Source organism: Macaca thibetana, chromosome 7, assembly GCF_024542745.1.
Source record: "Macaca thibetana thibetana isolate TM-01 chromosome 7, ASM2454274v1, whole genome shotgun sequence".
Classification (NCBI taxonomy): Eukaryota; Metazoa; Chordata; class Mammalia; order Primates; family Cercopithecidae; genus Macaca; species Macaca thibetana.
Window position 1 is genome coordinate 57,322,091 of NC_065584.1, and position 15,938 is coordinate 57,338,028.

General features: G+C 40.8%; 1 protein-coding gene across 3 annotated transcripts in view; it reads left to right on the plus strand.

The window, feature by feature from the left end:
• The first annotated feature begins 8 nt into the window (after positions 1-8).
• Positions 9-15,938, plus strand: part of L2HGDH (L-2-hydroxyglutarate dehydrogenase) — a 70,749-nt gene continuing 54,819 nt past the window's right edge. For 2 of the 3 annotated variants that reach the window (XM_050796911.1, XM_050796912.1), the window contains exons 1-3: positions 9-343; positions 9,078-9,193; positions 9,937-10,088. In XM_050796911.1, the coding sequence (XP_050652868.1) occupies positions 204-343; positions 9,078-9,193; positions 9,937-10,088 (408 nt within the window). In that variant the 5' untranslated portion in view covers positions 9-203. Of the gene's footprint in view, positions 344-916; positions 1,063-9,077; positions 9,194-9,936; positions 10,089-15,938 lie in introns of those variants that run through there. The other variant, XM_050796913.1, reaches the window with a different exon arrangement.

The window sequence follows — 15,938 nt, forward strand, 5'->3', positions numbered from 1 at the left end:
CCACGTCCGCGCGTCTGCGGCGCACTGGCCTGCCCTTCGCCCTCCGCCGCGCGCGCCCATTGGCCACCGCAGCCTCTCCCACATGGGGCGAAGGCGCGCACTTCATTGGCCCCCGCATGAGGGGCGGGGCTAGAGGACGCCGGTCTCAGGCCGTGGAGGGTCAAGTGGCGGCTTCTGAACGCTGAGGCAGGGGAGCGTAGGGGATGGTGCCGGCGCTGCGTTATTTGGTTGGTGCCTGCGGACGGGCCCGCGGGGGTTTCGCCGGGGGCTTCCTTGGGGCGTGCGGGTCGGCGTCTGGGAGGCCCCGACCGCTGTGTGGAGGTGGCCGCAGCGCCAGCACCAGGTGAGTGACAGCTGGTCCTCCCCGCCGCCTGCACTGCTGCCTCTCGCAGAGGCACCTGGTGGTGGACCTGTGCCCCTGTTCCTATTTCCCTGTCCCGGGGTGAGAGCAGGTTGGGGTCTTGTGGCGCTCCAACCTCGGATCCCAGGAGCTACCAACCTGCAGGTTCATTCGCTGTATTTACGGGCTGGAGGAAAGGCAGTGTATAGAGTAGAGGTCAAGAGTAGCTCTGGCTTTGAGCAACCCGTTCACTTGCTGTTGAACTCTGGGCTACTTAACCTCCTTAAGAGCTCAGTTGTGAATGGGACCTTAGCCTCTCCTGTAGGTGGTCGTTTGAAGGATAAAAGGACCTAGCACACAGTGTAAGCAATCAAATATGCTGTTTATTAGCTGGCGTCTTTGGCGTTGCTTGGAAGATCTGAATACAGTCTTAAATCAGTTCCTGGCACACCCCGCATAGAGTTTCCCCCATCGGAAGCAGCTCTTATGCTAATCAAAGCCCGCAGAATTCAGTGTCCTGTGATTTATAGTTTGGACGTGACTTTCGAAACCACTGTCTTTCTCTGCCCTCTGTAGAAGAAACAGTTTGTGTGAAGGCTGTAAGGCTTGGAGAGGTTTTGGCTATTTTGAGGACTAGAAGGTGGGCCATATGAGTGTGACTGAAGCTTAGTGGAAGACAGATGGTGTGGAATGACCCGGGAGAAGGACTACATCACAGCAAGGTTTTTATTTTATTTTAACCACACGTTAACTTTTATTCTAAGAGCCACGGGAAACTATTTAAAAGGGTTTTAAGAAGAGGCTACACTTTGGGAGGCCGAAGCGGGCGGATCGCCTGAGGTCAGAAGTTGGAGACCAGCCTAACCAACATGGCAAAACCCCGTCTCTACTAAAAATATTTTAAAAATTAGCCTGGCGTGTTGGTGAGCCCCTGTAATCCCAGTTACTCGGGAGCCTTAGGCAGGAGAATCGCTCGAACGTGGGAGGCGGAGGTTGCAGTGAGTCGAGATCGCGCCATTGCACTCTAGCCTGGGCAACAGAGCGAGACTCTGTCCCGCAAAAAAAGAAAGAAAGAAAGAAGAGACTAGCGATTAAATGTTGATGTTGTAAAAGTTGACTGGCTGCTGCGTGTTGGTGGATGAGGGGAGTAGAGTGGGAGACCAGTAATAGTGATTGTGATTTTTTGTGGGGCATGTAGACAGTTCTTTTGGGAAGCTTTTCTTAAGGAAAGAAAAGTAGGGCTAGTGAAAGTTTTGTTTATACTTAAAATGTTTTTTAAAACAATTTTTGGAGTCAGGGTCTCACTCTGTTGCCAAGGCTGGTTTGCAGTGGCACAATCATAACACAGCCTCCACCCTCTTGGGCTCAAGTGATCCTCCCGCCTCAGCCCCCCTCCCCAACTTTTCCTGCCCTCCAGAAGCTGGGACCACAGGCAGCTAATTATTTTCCTATTTTTTGTAGAGACGTCGCCCAGGCTGGTCTCGAACCCCTGACCTCAAGTGAACCTCCCTCTTCAGCCCCCCAAAGGGCTGACAGTACAGGTGTAAGCCACTGTGCCTGACCTATACTTTTATTTTGAAATAATTATAGATCCATTGGAAGTTGCAAAAATAGTACAGGCCAAGCATGGTGACTCAGGCCTGTAATCCCAGTGCTTTGGGAGGCTGAGGCAGGAGGATCACTTGAGCCCAGGAGTTTGAGACCAGCCTGGGCAAAATATGAGATCCCATCTCTACAAAATAAAAAATAAAATTAAATAAACAGTACAAAGAGATCCCATGTACCCTTCACCCCATTTACCCTAATGAAAACGTCTTATATAACTGTAGTACAATATCAAAACCAGGAAATTGATATTGGCAAAATCCATGGACATTGTTCAGCTTTCATCAGTTTTACATGTATTCGTGTGTGTGTGTGTGTAGTTCTATGCAGTTTAATCATATGTATTAATTTGTGTAACTACCACCTCAATTAAGATATGAAAATGTGGCCAGGCATGGTGGCTCAGGCCTATAATCCCAGCACTTTAGGAGGCCGAGTTGGGAGGATTGGTTGAGCCTGAGTTGGAGACTAGCCTGGGCAACAAAGGGAGACAGCAAAACCCCTGCTCTACACAAAAATTAAAAAATAATTAGCCAGGTGTGGTGGCTTGCTCCTGTAGTCCTTGTGGAGCTGAGGCAGGAGGATCACCTGAGCCCAGGAGGTTGAAGGTGTGGTGACCTATGGTTACACCACTGCACTGAAGCGTGGACAACAGAGCAAGACTCTCTTGAAAAAAAAAAAAAAAAAGGTGATATAAAAAAATTCTGTTGCCACAAGGTTATCTGTTGTGTTACCTATCTCTTTATATTCACACCTTCCTCTCCATTATTCCTAACTCTTGGCAACTGTGAATCTAAATTTTTTTTTTTTTTTTTTTTACACAGAGTCTCGCTCTGTCACCCAGGCTAGAGTGCAATGGCATGATCACGCCTGTTTGCAACCTCTGTCTCCTGGGTTGAAGTGATTCTCCTGCCTCAGCCTCCCGAGTAGCTGGGATTACAGGCATGTGCCACCACGCCCGGCTAATTTTGTATTTTGAGTAGAGATGGGGTTTCACCATGTTGGCCAGGCTGGTCTCAAAACTCACCTCAGGTGATCCATCCACCTCAGCCTCCCAAAGTGTTAGGGTTATAGGCATGAGCCACTGTACCCTGCCTGAAATTTTTTATATCACCAAATATTTACTATAAAACTTTTAGAAAAAGGACAAAATCTTTGGACCTTGAGATGACATCAAAAGCGTGATCTCTAAAAGAAAAAAATGGACAAAATGGACTTCATCAAAATGAAAAACTTTTGCTCTGCAAAAGACTGTTAAGAGGATGAAAAAACTACCAAGAGATTGGGAAAAAATACCAGCAACTGCATATCTCCCAAAGGACTATTACATAAAATACATAAAGAACTCTCAAAACAAGCCTTTGGAGACCGGCTTTTTTCGCACAGCATAATGTCCTTAAGATCCATCCAAGGTGTCGCCTGTATTGATAGCGGGTTTTTCAAAATTGTTGAATAGAATTCCATGGTATGGATACATCACAGTTTAACCATTTAACATTAGTTGAAAAACATCTGAGCTGCTTCCAGTTTTTGGCTATTATGAATAAAGCTACTATGAACATTCATGTTCAGGCGTTTGTATGAACAAAAGTTTTCATTTCTCTAGAATAAATGCCCAAGAATGCAGTTGCTGAGTCATGTAGTAAGTCCATGTTTAGTTTTCTTTTTTTTAAGAAACTGCCATACTCTTTCAGAGTGGCTGTATTATTTTACATTCCCACCAGCTATGTGTGAGTAATCCAGTTTCCCTTCATTCTCACCAGCATTTGGGGTTATCACTTTTTAAATTTTAGCCATTCTGATAGAGATGTAGTGATATTGTGGTTTTTATTTACATTTCTCTGATGCAATGGTGTTTGAACAATGCAGTGACTAATGGTATTGAACATCTTTTCATGTGCTTCTTTGCCATCTGTGTATCTGTCTTGTTTGATGAAATGTTTGTTAATATCTTTTGCCCACTTTTTGTTTTTTTTTTTTTGGAGAAGGAGTTCTGCTCTTGTTGCCCAGGCTGGAGTGCAGTGGCGTGATCTCGGCTCACCACAACCTCTGCCTGCTGGATTCAAGCGATCTTCCTGCCTCAGCCTCCCGAGCAGCTGGGATTACAGGCATGCGCCACCATTCCTGGCTAATTTTGTATTTTTGGCAGAAATGGGGTTTCTCCATGTTGTCATGGCTGGTCTCAAACTCCCGACCTCAGGTGATCTGCCCGCTGTGGTCTCCCAAAGTACTGGGATTAAAGGCGTGAGCCATCGTGCCTGGCCTGCCTATTTTCTAAATGGCTTGTTTCGAGAGTTCTTTTATGTATGAGTCCTTTGGGAGATATGCAGTTCCTAGTATTTTTTTTCCCAATCTCTTAGTTTTTTATCCTCTTAACAGAGTCCTTTGCAGAGCAAAAGTTTTACGTTTTAATAAAGTCCATTTTATCTATTTTTTTCTTTTATGGATCATGTTTTTGATGTCAACTCTAAGTTCCAAGATTTTGTCCTATTTTTTCCTGAAAATTTTAAAGTGAATATTTGGTGATATAAAAAATTTCGTGTTAATGTTTTTAACTATAATGGTAGTGTGTGTTTTTAGAGATGCCTTTTAGAAATAACATTGAAATATTTACAGATGAAATAATGTGATGTTTAATATTTGCACCAAAATAGTATACTACAGGAGAGGATGAAATAGAGTTTAGAAGAAGCAAGATTTGCTGTGAGTTGATAATTAGTGAAGCTGGGTGATGTATATATGGGGCTTCATTGAACTATTTTGTCTAACTTTGTGTAGGTATGAACTTTTCCATAAAAAGATTAAGACAATTATCTGTTAAACCATTCATTGGGGTTAACTTGAGATGAAGTGAGTTGTAGAGAAGGATGTCCCTTTCAGCCTCCATGGTTAGCTTAGCCTGCAGCTGTCCTCCAGTGTTCATCTATGACTGTTGTTCTGTTCATCGTTCTCCGTAGTGGATGCTTGGAGATTTGTGCTTTAGTTTGTGAAACATATTTCAATGATTTTGTCTCACTGGATAAAACAGTGATTCTTCAGATTTGAGGAGGGGGAGTGAAGGGTGGCACATGTAGTTGGAAAAAGCATATTCAGTATGATAGTTTTATGTTTGAAAATAAGAAGAGTTTATTGATGGTTGTAATATAATCTGCAAAAACAATATATTGGCTGGGAATCTGTACCAAGGTAATAATTCTAAGTGGAAGGTCTACCTCCCCAAAAGCTTTTGTGTTATAATTATCAAAAGGCAGCAAGGGGCCACGTGCAGTGGCTCATGCCTGTATTCCCAGCATTTGGGGAGGCTGAGGCAATTGGATCACCTGAGGTCAGGAGTTTGAGACCAGCCTGACCAACATGGTGAAACCTCGTCTCTACTAAAAATACAAAAACTACCCCAGCATGGTGGTGTTCACCTATAATCTCAGCTACTAGGGAGGCTGAGGCAGGAGAACCGCTTGAACCTGGGAGTGGGAAGTTGCAGTGAGCCGAGATCATGCCGCTCCACTCCAGTGTGGGCAACAGAGTGAGACCCTGACTCCAAAATTTTTTTAAACATTTTCAGTATAAACAAAACTTACACTAGCCCTGCTTTTTCTTACCTTAAGAAAAGCTTCCCAAAAGAACTGTCTACATGACTCACAAGAAATTACAATCACTATTACTGGTCTCCCACTCTACTACCCCCATCCACCAACACACAGCAGCCAGAGTCAACTTTTAGAACATCAACATTCAATCACTAGCCTCCGTCTAAAACAAACAAACAAACAAAAAAAAAAACAAAAAAACAAAAACAAAAAACCCAAAAAACAAAAGGCAGCAAGGATGAGAACATTATTATGGAAGTCAAAACCACCTGTGTAAGTGCCAAGGTTATGCTACCTTTTACAGAAAAGTGAGGCTTGAAGGCAAAGCAAAGTATCATAGTTGAACTTGAAAGTAAGAAACAAAAACAGTGTGAAAGTTGTCTCTCTTATACACACACAGCCATGTAATTGATGTAGATATCAACTTGATAAATTAAAAAATTACAGCCAGGTACGGTGGCTTATGCCTGTAATCCCAGCATTTTGGGAGGCCAAGGCGGGCGGATCACGAGGTCAAGAGATCAAGACCATCCTGGCCAACATGGTGAAACCCGTCTCTACTAAACATACAAAAATTAGCTGGGCCTGGTGGCGCACACCTGTAGTCCCAGCTACTCAGGAGGCTGAGGCAGGAGAATCACTTGAACCCAGGAGCTGGAGGTTGCAATGAGCCGAGATTATGCCACTGCACTCCAACCTGGTGACAGAGCCAGACTCCGTCTCATCAAAAAACAAAACAAAACAAAAAAAAACAGTCGGTCAAAACAGTCGGTCCTCGTTTTTGTGGGTTCTGCATCTGCAGATTCAACCAACTATGGATCAAAATATTTGGAAAAAACTATAAAAAATAACACAATTTAAAATACAGTATAACAACTATTCACATAGCATTTACATGGTACTATGTACTGTAAGTAATCCAGAGATGACTTAAAGTATATTGGAGAATGTGTGTAGATTATATGCAAATACTGTGCCATTTCATAGAAAAGACTTGAACATATGCGGATTTCCCATGGTATCCATGGGAGTCCTGAAACCAATCCCTTGTGGGTATTGAGGGATGACTATGTATAAAATACGATTAAGTAATACACATACAAATATCTTAAGTATTTGTAAATGTTTTGAACACCTACGTTAGTGGAAGATTATAGAGGTTTTGAAAAATAAAAAGCCTATCTTAACAATAGTTATTCTTCTGGAATTCTTCAAAGCCAGGATATTTTAGAATCCATAAAACATCTGTTTATTGTGACAGTTGTGTAAAGGGTCAATGGCTGTAAATCAGTGAAGTAACTCCAGTGGAATGTGAATGTAGTAGATAAAAGATACCTTTTATCTACTGAACTTATGTTTTTAAAAACCTGTTTAAAGGCTTGGACTTCCAAATACACTCTGATCATATTAGTAATTTTTTAGTTGACCACTGTAAGCATTTGCCAATAACTAGTATTAATGTAGTGGACCCAGAATCCCATTTTGCTTGTGCTGCTCTTTTTATACCCTCTCTTTTTAAATGAGGTGTCATTCACTATCCTTGACAACCATTTTATCCAATCTAAAGCTGCTGCAGGAGAACCACCTGCTGAGCATCACCTGGAGGTTCTCCCTGTTTAAGTTATGAGGCTTATGCTCTGACCGAGGGAACTTTATCCACTTATGACCCCCAAGTTAATTTAAGATGTAGGATTTGATTTATCAAGCTTACATGTTAGTTCCTAGTTGTCCAGGTATCTGTTTCTGGTTCCAGATATAGCCATAGATGTGGTAACAATTCTAATCAAATTTATGTGCTTTGCTAAGGATTTTGAAATTGAAACTTAGGTCACTTTTCAAAGAAAGGCCCTAATCTCTGAAATTTCCCTCTGTCTACTATTCCTAGAAGATCCATATTTGTTGACCATCAGGTTAGTGTTAAAGGTAATCTTTTAAGCTTCTAATTGCAGAGTTATATAAATTATACATGCCTGTTCTAAATTTTGTAAATGGTTGTATAATCAGGGTTTGCCATGGCAAAGATTGTGGTTCCTAAGCCCATTTCTGGACCAATTATTGCCCCAAGGTTTATTTTCTCAGAGTTGTTTCCTTCTCAAAGAAAAACATGTAAAAATTCTTGCACACTAAAGTGTTAAAGCTTTAATGTGCTAACGCATTGTCAAGAATACTACATTGGAATTTTAAAAGGATAAGTAGTAGAAGCATGACTATGCTTAACACAAAGTATACTCATGCACTGCATAACAACGTTTTGGTCAACCACAGACTGCATGTACAATGGTGATACCAAAGATTATAATACCTGTTTTTTTCTGTACCTTTTTTTATATTTACACATTTTTAGATGCACAGATACTTACCATTGTGTTACAGTTGCCTGCAATATTCAATATAGTAACCTGCTGTACAGGCTTGTAGTCTAGGAGCAATAGGCTATACCATATAGCCTAGGTGTACAGTAAGCTATATCATCTAGGTTTGTGTAAGTACATTCTGTGATGTTGCACAATGAAATCACCTAGCAATGCATTTCTTAGAACCTATCTCTATGGTTAAGCAATGCATGACTGCAGTCACTTATGTAACCAGCCCGGCTGCTGTGCTATGGAAATATAGAGCAGATTGGGCAACCAGCTATCCTGCCTGCCAGTAAGCTGTAGTTGATTACCCTGCTGACCAGCGATGTGTATAACTTTTGAGGGTTTTTTTTTTAATGCGTATAACTTTTTTTTTTTTTTTTGAAACAGGGTCTGGCTCTGTCTTTCAGGCTGGAGTGCAGTGGCATGACCTCGACTCATTGCAACCTCCACCTCCCAGGTTCAAGCGATTCTTCAGCCTTAGCCTCCCGAGTAGTTGGGATTACAGGTGCCTGCCACCACACCCAGCTAATTTTTGTATTTTTAGTAAAGATGGGGTTCTACCATGTTGGCCAAGCTGGTCTTGAACTCCTAACCTCAAGTGATCCACCTGCCTTGGCCTCCCAAAGTGCTGGGATTACAGGCATGAGCCATCACACCCAGCTTTGATTTGTATAACTTTTAAGGGTTGTTTTTTTTTTTTTTTTTTTTTTTTTTAAATACATGTGAAACCAAATAGCACAGGGCCCAATACTTTTTTTTTTTTTTTTTTTTTTTTTTTTGAGATGGTGACTTGCTCTGTCACCAGGCTGGAGTGCAGTGGTGCAATCTCGGCTCACTATACCCTCCGCTTCCCAGGTTCAAGTGATTCTCCTGCCTCAGCCTCCCGAGTAACTGGGACTACAGGTGTGCGCCACCACGCCCAGCTAATTTTTGTATGTTTAGTAAAGTTGGGGTTTCACTATGTTGGCCAGGATGGTCTCGAGCTCTTGACCTCGTGATCCGCCCGCCTTGGCCTCCCAAAATGCTGGGATTACAGGCATGAGCCACCACGCCTGGCTGCCCAGTACATTTTAATGATTACAAATTAATAGTTTAATTGTCCATTGATGATGAAAATTATGCATGTGAAGTTTGGTGAGGTCTACTGTAAATATGCATTACTTTAAAGATGACTTTCTTTTGAAGCTCGTTTGATATAGTCATCGTTGGTGGCGGAATTGTGGGGCTTGCCTCTGCCAGAGCACTCATCCTGCGACATCCATCACTTTCTATTGGTGTTCTGGAAAAGGAGAAAGATTTAGGTATGTATATAATCAAAGTTGTTCTTTGGGCTTACTTGGGCATCTGCTTATTTTGTCTGTTCTGAATCTTTCATGCTGAATGTCAATGTTAGTATCTTAGTTTGTGTTCTAAAAGCAGAGTGTGGGACAAGGACATGGCTATAGGTTATTTATTTGAGAGGTTAAAGTGCAGTGTGGGACACAGAGGACATGTTTATAGGTTATTTATTTGAGATGTTATCTGAGGAAACAGGAGTGAGGGGGTGAGGAAAGTAAGACAGGGAGGGAGGAAAAGACATGAGAACACATCAAGATTGCTGTGGTGAGCTCGATTCCACCGGAACCTCTGAGGAGCAGTATAATGTCTCCCAGAATTGTGCTCACGTATCCGTCAGCTCCTGTCCCTACTGGTTGAGGATTGCTGCTGGTGATGTTGAGCACCCTGTGCCTTTCTCTAAAAAAGTTAGCAGAGGCCCCAAGGCAGAGTGCAAAGAGACATAGTGGGCCCCTGAAGTGGTGTGCTGGTAATGAGAGGTAAGTTTGTGCACCAAAGTTGTAGTTTAAATCAAGAGACGGACTGGAGGGATGCAACATGGATACCAGAGATGGCTGTGAGAAGAAGCTACCAGTTATCTGAACGAATTCAGGCAGAATTTTACATGATGTGGTCTCTAATAGCTTCAACTATTAGTTTGTTCTCTTACCTCTTATGTTTTGTATGAATCATGTACTTACTCTTATACCCTGTTTGTCTTATTCTGTAGCTGTTCACCAGACTGGACATAACAGTGGTGTCATACATAGTGGAATTTATTATAAACCTGAGTCTCTGAAAGCCAAATTATGTGTACAAGGTGCAGCCCTTCTCTATGAATACTGTCAGCAAAAGGGAATTTCCTACAAGCAGTGTGGCAAGGTATGGCATTTTACCAGAGCCTTGACTGATTTCCAACTAGCGTTTTCTTAGTGATGTTTAGTATTACATTTTTTAAAAATATGGTATTTTGTTTCTTTGTATCTATGTAATTTTTGAAATCTAATCTTAGGGAAGAACTAAAAAAAGATGGTGTGACTTTATGTAATTTTCTAAATAAAAGTTTTATTGACATATAATTTATGCACCATACATTTCGCCCTTTTAAAGTGCACAGATCAGTTTTTAGTATACTCACAGAGCTGAGCAATCATCACCACTATCTAATTTTAGGCTTTTTCATCACCCCAAAAAGAAACCCCATATCCATTAACAGTCACTCCCCATTTCCACCTTCCCTGATGCTCTAGCAACCACTTTCTGTCTTTGTGGATTTGCCTATTCTGCACTTTTCATATAAATACCTTCATATGCTATGTGGTCTTTTGTGCTGACTTCTTTCACTTAGCATAATGTTGTCAAAGTTCATCCATGTTATAGCATGAATCAGTACTTCATGGCTTTTGTGGCTGAACAATATTCCATTGTATGAATATACCACATTTTGTTTATTCATCAGTTGATAGACATGTGGATTGTTTCCACCTTTTGGCTGCTATGGATACTGCTGCTATGAACATTCATGTACAAGTTTTTGTGTGAACATATGTTTTCATTTATGTTGGGTATATACCTGGGAGTGGAATTGCTGGTTGTCAGGGTAACTCCATGTTTAACATTTTGAGGAACTGCCAAATGGTTTTCCAAAGCGCTGTACTATTTTACATTCCCACCAGTAATTAATTAGGATTCCAATTTTCCATGTCCTTGCCAACATCTATTTTGATTTGTCTTTTTTATTTTAGCCATCCTAGTGGAAGTTTTGATTTGCAGTTCCCTAGGGATAATGATGTTGAGTGTCTTTTATTTCTTCCTTTTTAGAAAATAGTTCTATTTTCTAAATATTAGCCAGATACTGTGGCTAATGCCTGTAATCCCGGCACTTTGGAAGGCCAAGGCTGGAGGATCACTTGAGCCCAAGGGTTCGAGACCAGCTCAGGCAACATAGTGAGACCCCATCTCTACAAAAAATTTAAAAAGTTAGCCAGGTGCGATGGTGCACACCTATAGTCCCAGCTACTTGGGAGGCTGAGGTGGGAGGACTGCTTGAGCCTGGGAGATCGAGGCTGCAATGATCCATGATCATGCCACTGTATTTCAGCCTGGGGGACAGAGCGAGGCCTTGTCTCAAAAAAAAAAAAAAAAAATTAAAATTATTACTTTTTAACTTTATTTCTTATTTAAAAGTTGAGACGGGATCTTTCTTTGTTCCCCAGGCTGGTCTCAAACTCCTGGCTTCAAGCACTCCTCCTGCCTTGGCCTCCTAAAGTGCTGGGATTACAGGTGTGAGCCACTGTGCCTGGCCTAAAATTATTTTTTAATTGACAAAAACTGTATATATTTATCATGTACAACATGTTGTTTTGAAGTATGTATACGTTGTGGGCCGGGCACGATAGCTCACGCCTGCCTGCAATCCCAGCACTTTGGGAGGCTGAGGCAGGTGGATCACGTGAGGTCAGGAGTTTGCGACCAGCCTGGCCAACATGGTGAAACCCCATCTCTACTAAAAATATAAAAATTAGCCAGCTGTGGTAGCACACACCTGCGATGCCAGCTACTTGGGAGGCCGAAGCACGAGAATTGCTTGACCCTGGGAGGCAGAGGTTGCAGTGAGCCGAGACCTCACCACTGAATTCCAGCCTGGGCAACAGAGTGAGACTCTGTCTCAATAAGTATGTGTACATTGTGGAATGGCTAAATCAAGCTCACCAACATATGCATTACCTTTCATACTTATTTTTTTTTATGATGCGAAGACTTAAATCTACTCTCTGAGCAGTCTTCAAGAATATAATACGTTATTAACTACAGTCAACATTTTGCGTAAAAGATATCCTGAACTTACTTCTCTTACTTAACTGAAATGTTGTGTCCTTTAACAAGTATCTTTCCATACCACCCCTGCCTCCCTGCCACCCCCAGCCCCTGGTAACCACCATTCCACTCTCTACCTCTGTGAGTTCAACTTTTTGAGATTCTACATATAAATGAGATCATGCAGCATTTATCTTTCTGTGCTTGGTTTATTTCACCTAAGATAATGTCCTCCAGGTTCATCTCTGTTGTCATTTGTGGCATGGACCATTTGTGACAATAGAGATGAACATGGAGGATATTATCTTAAGTATTTCTCATTATCTTAAAGATTTTCTCCTTTTTTAAGGATGACTGGTATTTTGTTGTGTATCCGCCCAACCCGGCCTCCCACAGTGTTGGGATTACAGGCGTGAGCCACCACGCCTGGCCTGATCATATGGTTTTTGTCCTTCATCTTGTTGATACAATGTGTCACATTGATTCATTTACATATGTTGAACCATCCTTTGCATCCCTGGGTTAAATCCCACTTGGTCATGATGAATGATCTTTTTAATGTGTTGTTGAATTTGGCTTGCTAATATTTTGTTAAGGATTTTTGTATAGTGTTCATCAGGGATATTGGCCTATAGTTTTCATTTTTTTGATGTGTCTTTGTCTGGTTTTGGTATTGGTACTACCAGCCTCATGGAATGTGTTTGGAAATATTTCCTCCTCTATTTTATGGAATAGTTTGAGTAGGGTTTGGTATTAGTTCTTCTTTAAATGTTTGGTAAAATTTAGCAGTGAAGCCATTAGGTTCTGGGCTTTTCTTTACTGGGAGACTTTTTATTATGGCTTCGCTCTTATTGCTTGTTATTGGTTTGTTCAGGTTTTGGATTTCTTCATGGTTCAATCTTGGTAGGTTGTATGTGTCCAGGAATTTATTCATTTCTTCTAAGTTTTCTAATTTATTGGCATATATATTTGGTCATAGTAGCCTTTAGCAATTTTTTGAATTACTGTGGTATTGATTTTTCATCTCTGATTTTATGTATCTGGGTCTTCTCTTTTTCTTAGTCTGACTAAAAATTTGTCAATTCTATTTATCTTTTCAAAAAAACCAACCTTTCATTAATCTTTTGTATTGTTTTCTTTGTTTCGATTTCATTTATTTCTGCTCTGATCTTCATTATTTCTTTCCTTCTACTAATTTTGCATTTGGTATGCTCTTGCTTTTCTAGTTTTTTAAGATGCATTGTTAGATTATATGAAGTTCTACTTTTTTGATATAGGTGCTTATAGCTATAAACTTTCCTGTTAGTACGGCTTTTGCTGTTTCCCATAGGTTTTGGTATGTTGTGTTTCTGTTTTCATTTGTTTCATTTAGGAGCATATTGGTTTTGTTTGCTTGTTTATTTTTTTTAGATAGAGTCTCACTCTGTCACCCAGGCTGGAATATAGTGGCACTATCACAGATCACTGGAGCCTTGACCTCCCAGGCTCAAACAGTCATCCCACCAGCCGGGCGTGGTGGCTCATGCCCATAATCCCAGCACTTTGGGAGGCCGAGGCAGGGGGGATCACCTGAGGTTGGGAGTTCGAGACCAGCCTGACCAAGATGGAGAAACCCCGTCTCTACTAAAAATACAAAATTAGCTGGGTGTTTTGGTGCATGCCTGTAATCCCAGCTACTTGGGAGGCTGAGGCAGGATAATTAATTGCTAGAACCTGGGAGGCAGAGGTTACAGTGAGCTGAGATCGTGCCATTGCACTCCAACCTGGGCAACAAGAGTGAAACTCTGTCTCAAAAAAAAAAAAAAAAAAAAAAAAAAAAAGTCCTTCTACCTCAACCTCTGGAGTAATGGGGATCACAGGTGCACCACCATGCCTGGCTAATTTTTTTTTTTTTTTTTTTTTTTTTGAGATGGAGTCTTGCTGCCACCCAGCCTGGAGTGCAATGATGCCATCTCAGCTCACTGCATCCTCCACCTCCTGGGTTCAAGCAATTCTCCAGCCTCAGCCTCCCAAGTAGCTGCGACTACAGGTGCACACCACCACGCCTGGCTAATTTTTGTATTTTTAGTAGAGATGTGGTTTCACCTTGTTAACTAGGCTGGTCTCAAACTCCTGACCTCAAGTGATCTACCCGCCTCAGCCTCCCAAAGTGCTGGGATTACAGGTGTGAGCCACCATGCCCAATCATTTTGTTGTTGTTGTTGTTCTTTTTTTTTTTTTTTTTAAGTTAGGATCTCCCTCCATTGCTCAAATTGGTCTCAAACTCCTGGGCTCAGGTGCTCAAGTGATTTCTCACCTTGGCCACCTAAAGTGTTGAGATTACAGGTGTGAACCACCGTGCCTGGCCAGCAGCATATTGTTTAATTTACATGTGTTTGTATAGTTTCCAAAATTTCTCTTGTTATTGATTTCTAGTTTTATTCCATTGTGGTCAGAGAATATACTTGATATAATTTCATTTAAAAAAATTTTTAAAGACCTGTTTTGTGGCCCAACATATTGGTCTATCCTTGAGAATGATCCACTTGCTGGAGAGAAGAATATATATTCTGTGGCTTTTGGATGAAACTGTCTGTAAATATCTATTAGGTCCATTTGGTCTGTAGTGCTCAGTAGTTTATTCTTTGTGATGCTTTTGTGAGAATTGTTCTCCTAATTTCATTTTTTGTAATTCATTGCTAATGCATGGAATATGATTGATTTCTGTATGTTGATTTTTTTTTTTTTAATCCAGTGACCTTTCTGAACTCATTTTGTTCTAATTGTGTGTGTGTGTGTCTGTCTATGAATTCCTTAGGCTTTACTATATGCAGGATCATGTCATCTGCAAATAAGTTTCTTTTCCAATTTAGATGTCTTTTACCTACTTATTCTGCTTACCTGATTTCCACGAGTGGAAGCTCCAATACTGTGTTGAACAGAAGTAGTAAAAGTGGACCTTCTTGAATTGTTCTTGATCTAATGGAGAAGCATTCAATCTTTTACCCTTAAGTTTGATGTTAGTTGTGGATTCCCTTTATCAGATTAAGAAAGTTCCTTTCTGTTCCTAGTTTGTTGAGTGTTTTCTATCATGAAAAGGTGTTGAATTTTCTCAAATGCCTTTTCTGCTTCTATTGAGGTGATCATGTGGTTTTTATCCTTTATTCTGTTAATGTAGTGTATTAATACATTTTTGGATGTTAAATTGATTTTACATTCCTGTGATAAATCCCTCTTGGTCATGGTGTAAAATCCTCTCTATATGTTGCTGCATTCAGTTTATTAGTATTTTGTTCAGGGTTTTGCATTAATATTTTTAAGGGATATTGGTTTGCAATTTCTTACGATATTTGGTTTTGGTAAAAGGCAAAATACTTTTTCTTTCTGAAGAGAAACCAGAGCACTGGTTGTAGTATCAAACTAATATTGGCCTCACAGAATTAGTTGGGAAGTGATTCTTAGTCTTCTGTTTTTTGGAAGAGTTTATGAAGAATTAGTTTTTTTTTTTTAACATCTGGTAGCATTTGTGAATAAAGCCTCTCAGCCTGGGCTTTTTTTTTTTTTTTTTAATGTGGGAAGTTTTCAGTCACTTCATGTGTTATAGGTTTATTAAGTTTTTCTTGTCGAATCAGTTTCAGAACTTTGTGTTTTTCTAATAATTTGTTCATTCCATCTAGATTTTCTAATTTGTTGCCATACAATTGTTCATAGTGTTCTTTTATAAGTCCTTTTATTTCTGCAATGTTGGTAGTCATGTCCCTTCTTCATGTAAGTTTTTTTTTTTGGAGACAGGATCCCACTTTGTCACCCAGGATGGAGTGCAGTGGCACAATCTTGGCTCTTTGTAGCCTTGACCTTCTGAGCTCAAGTGATCCTCCCACCTCAGCCTGCTAGTAGCTGGGACTACAAGTGCACACCACCACACTCAGCTAATTT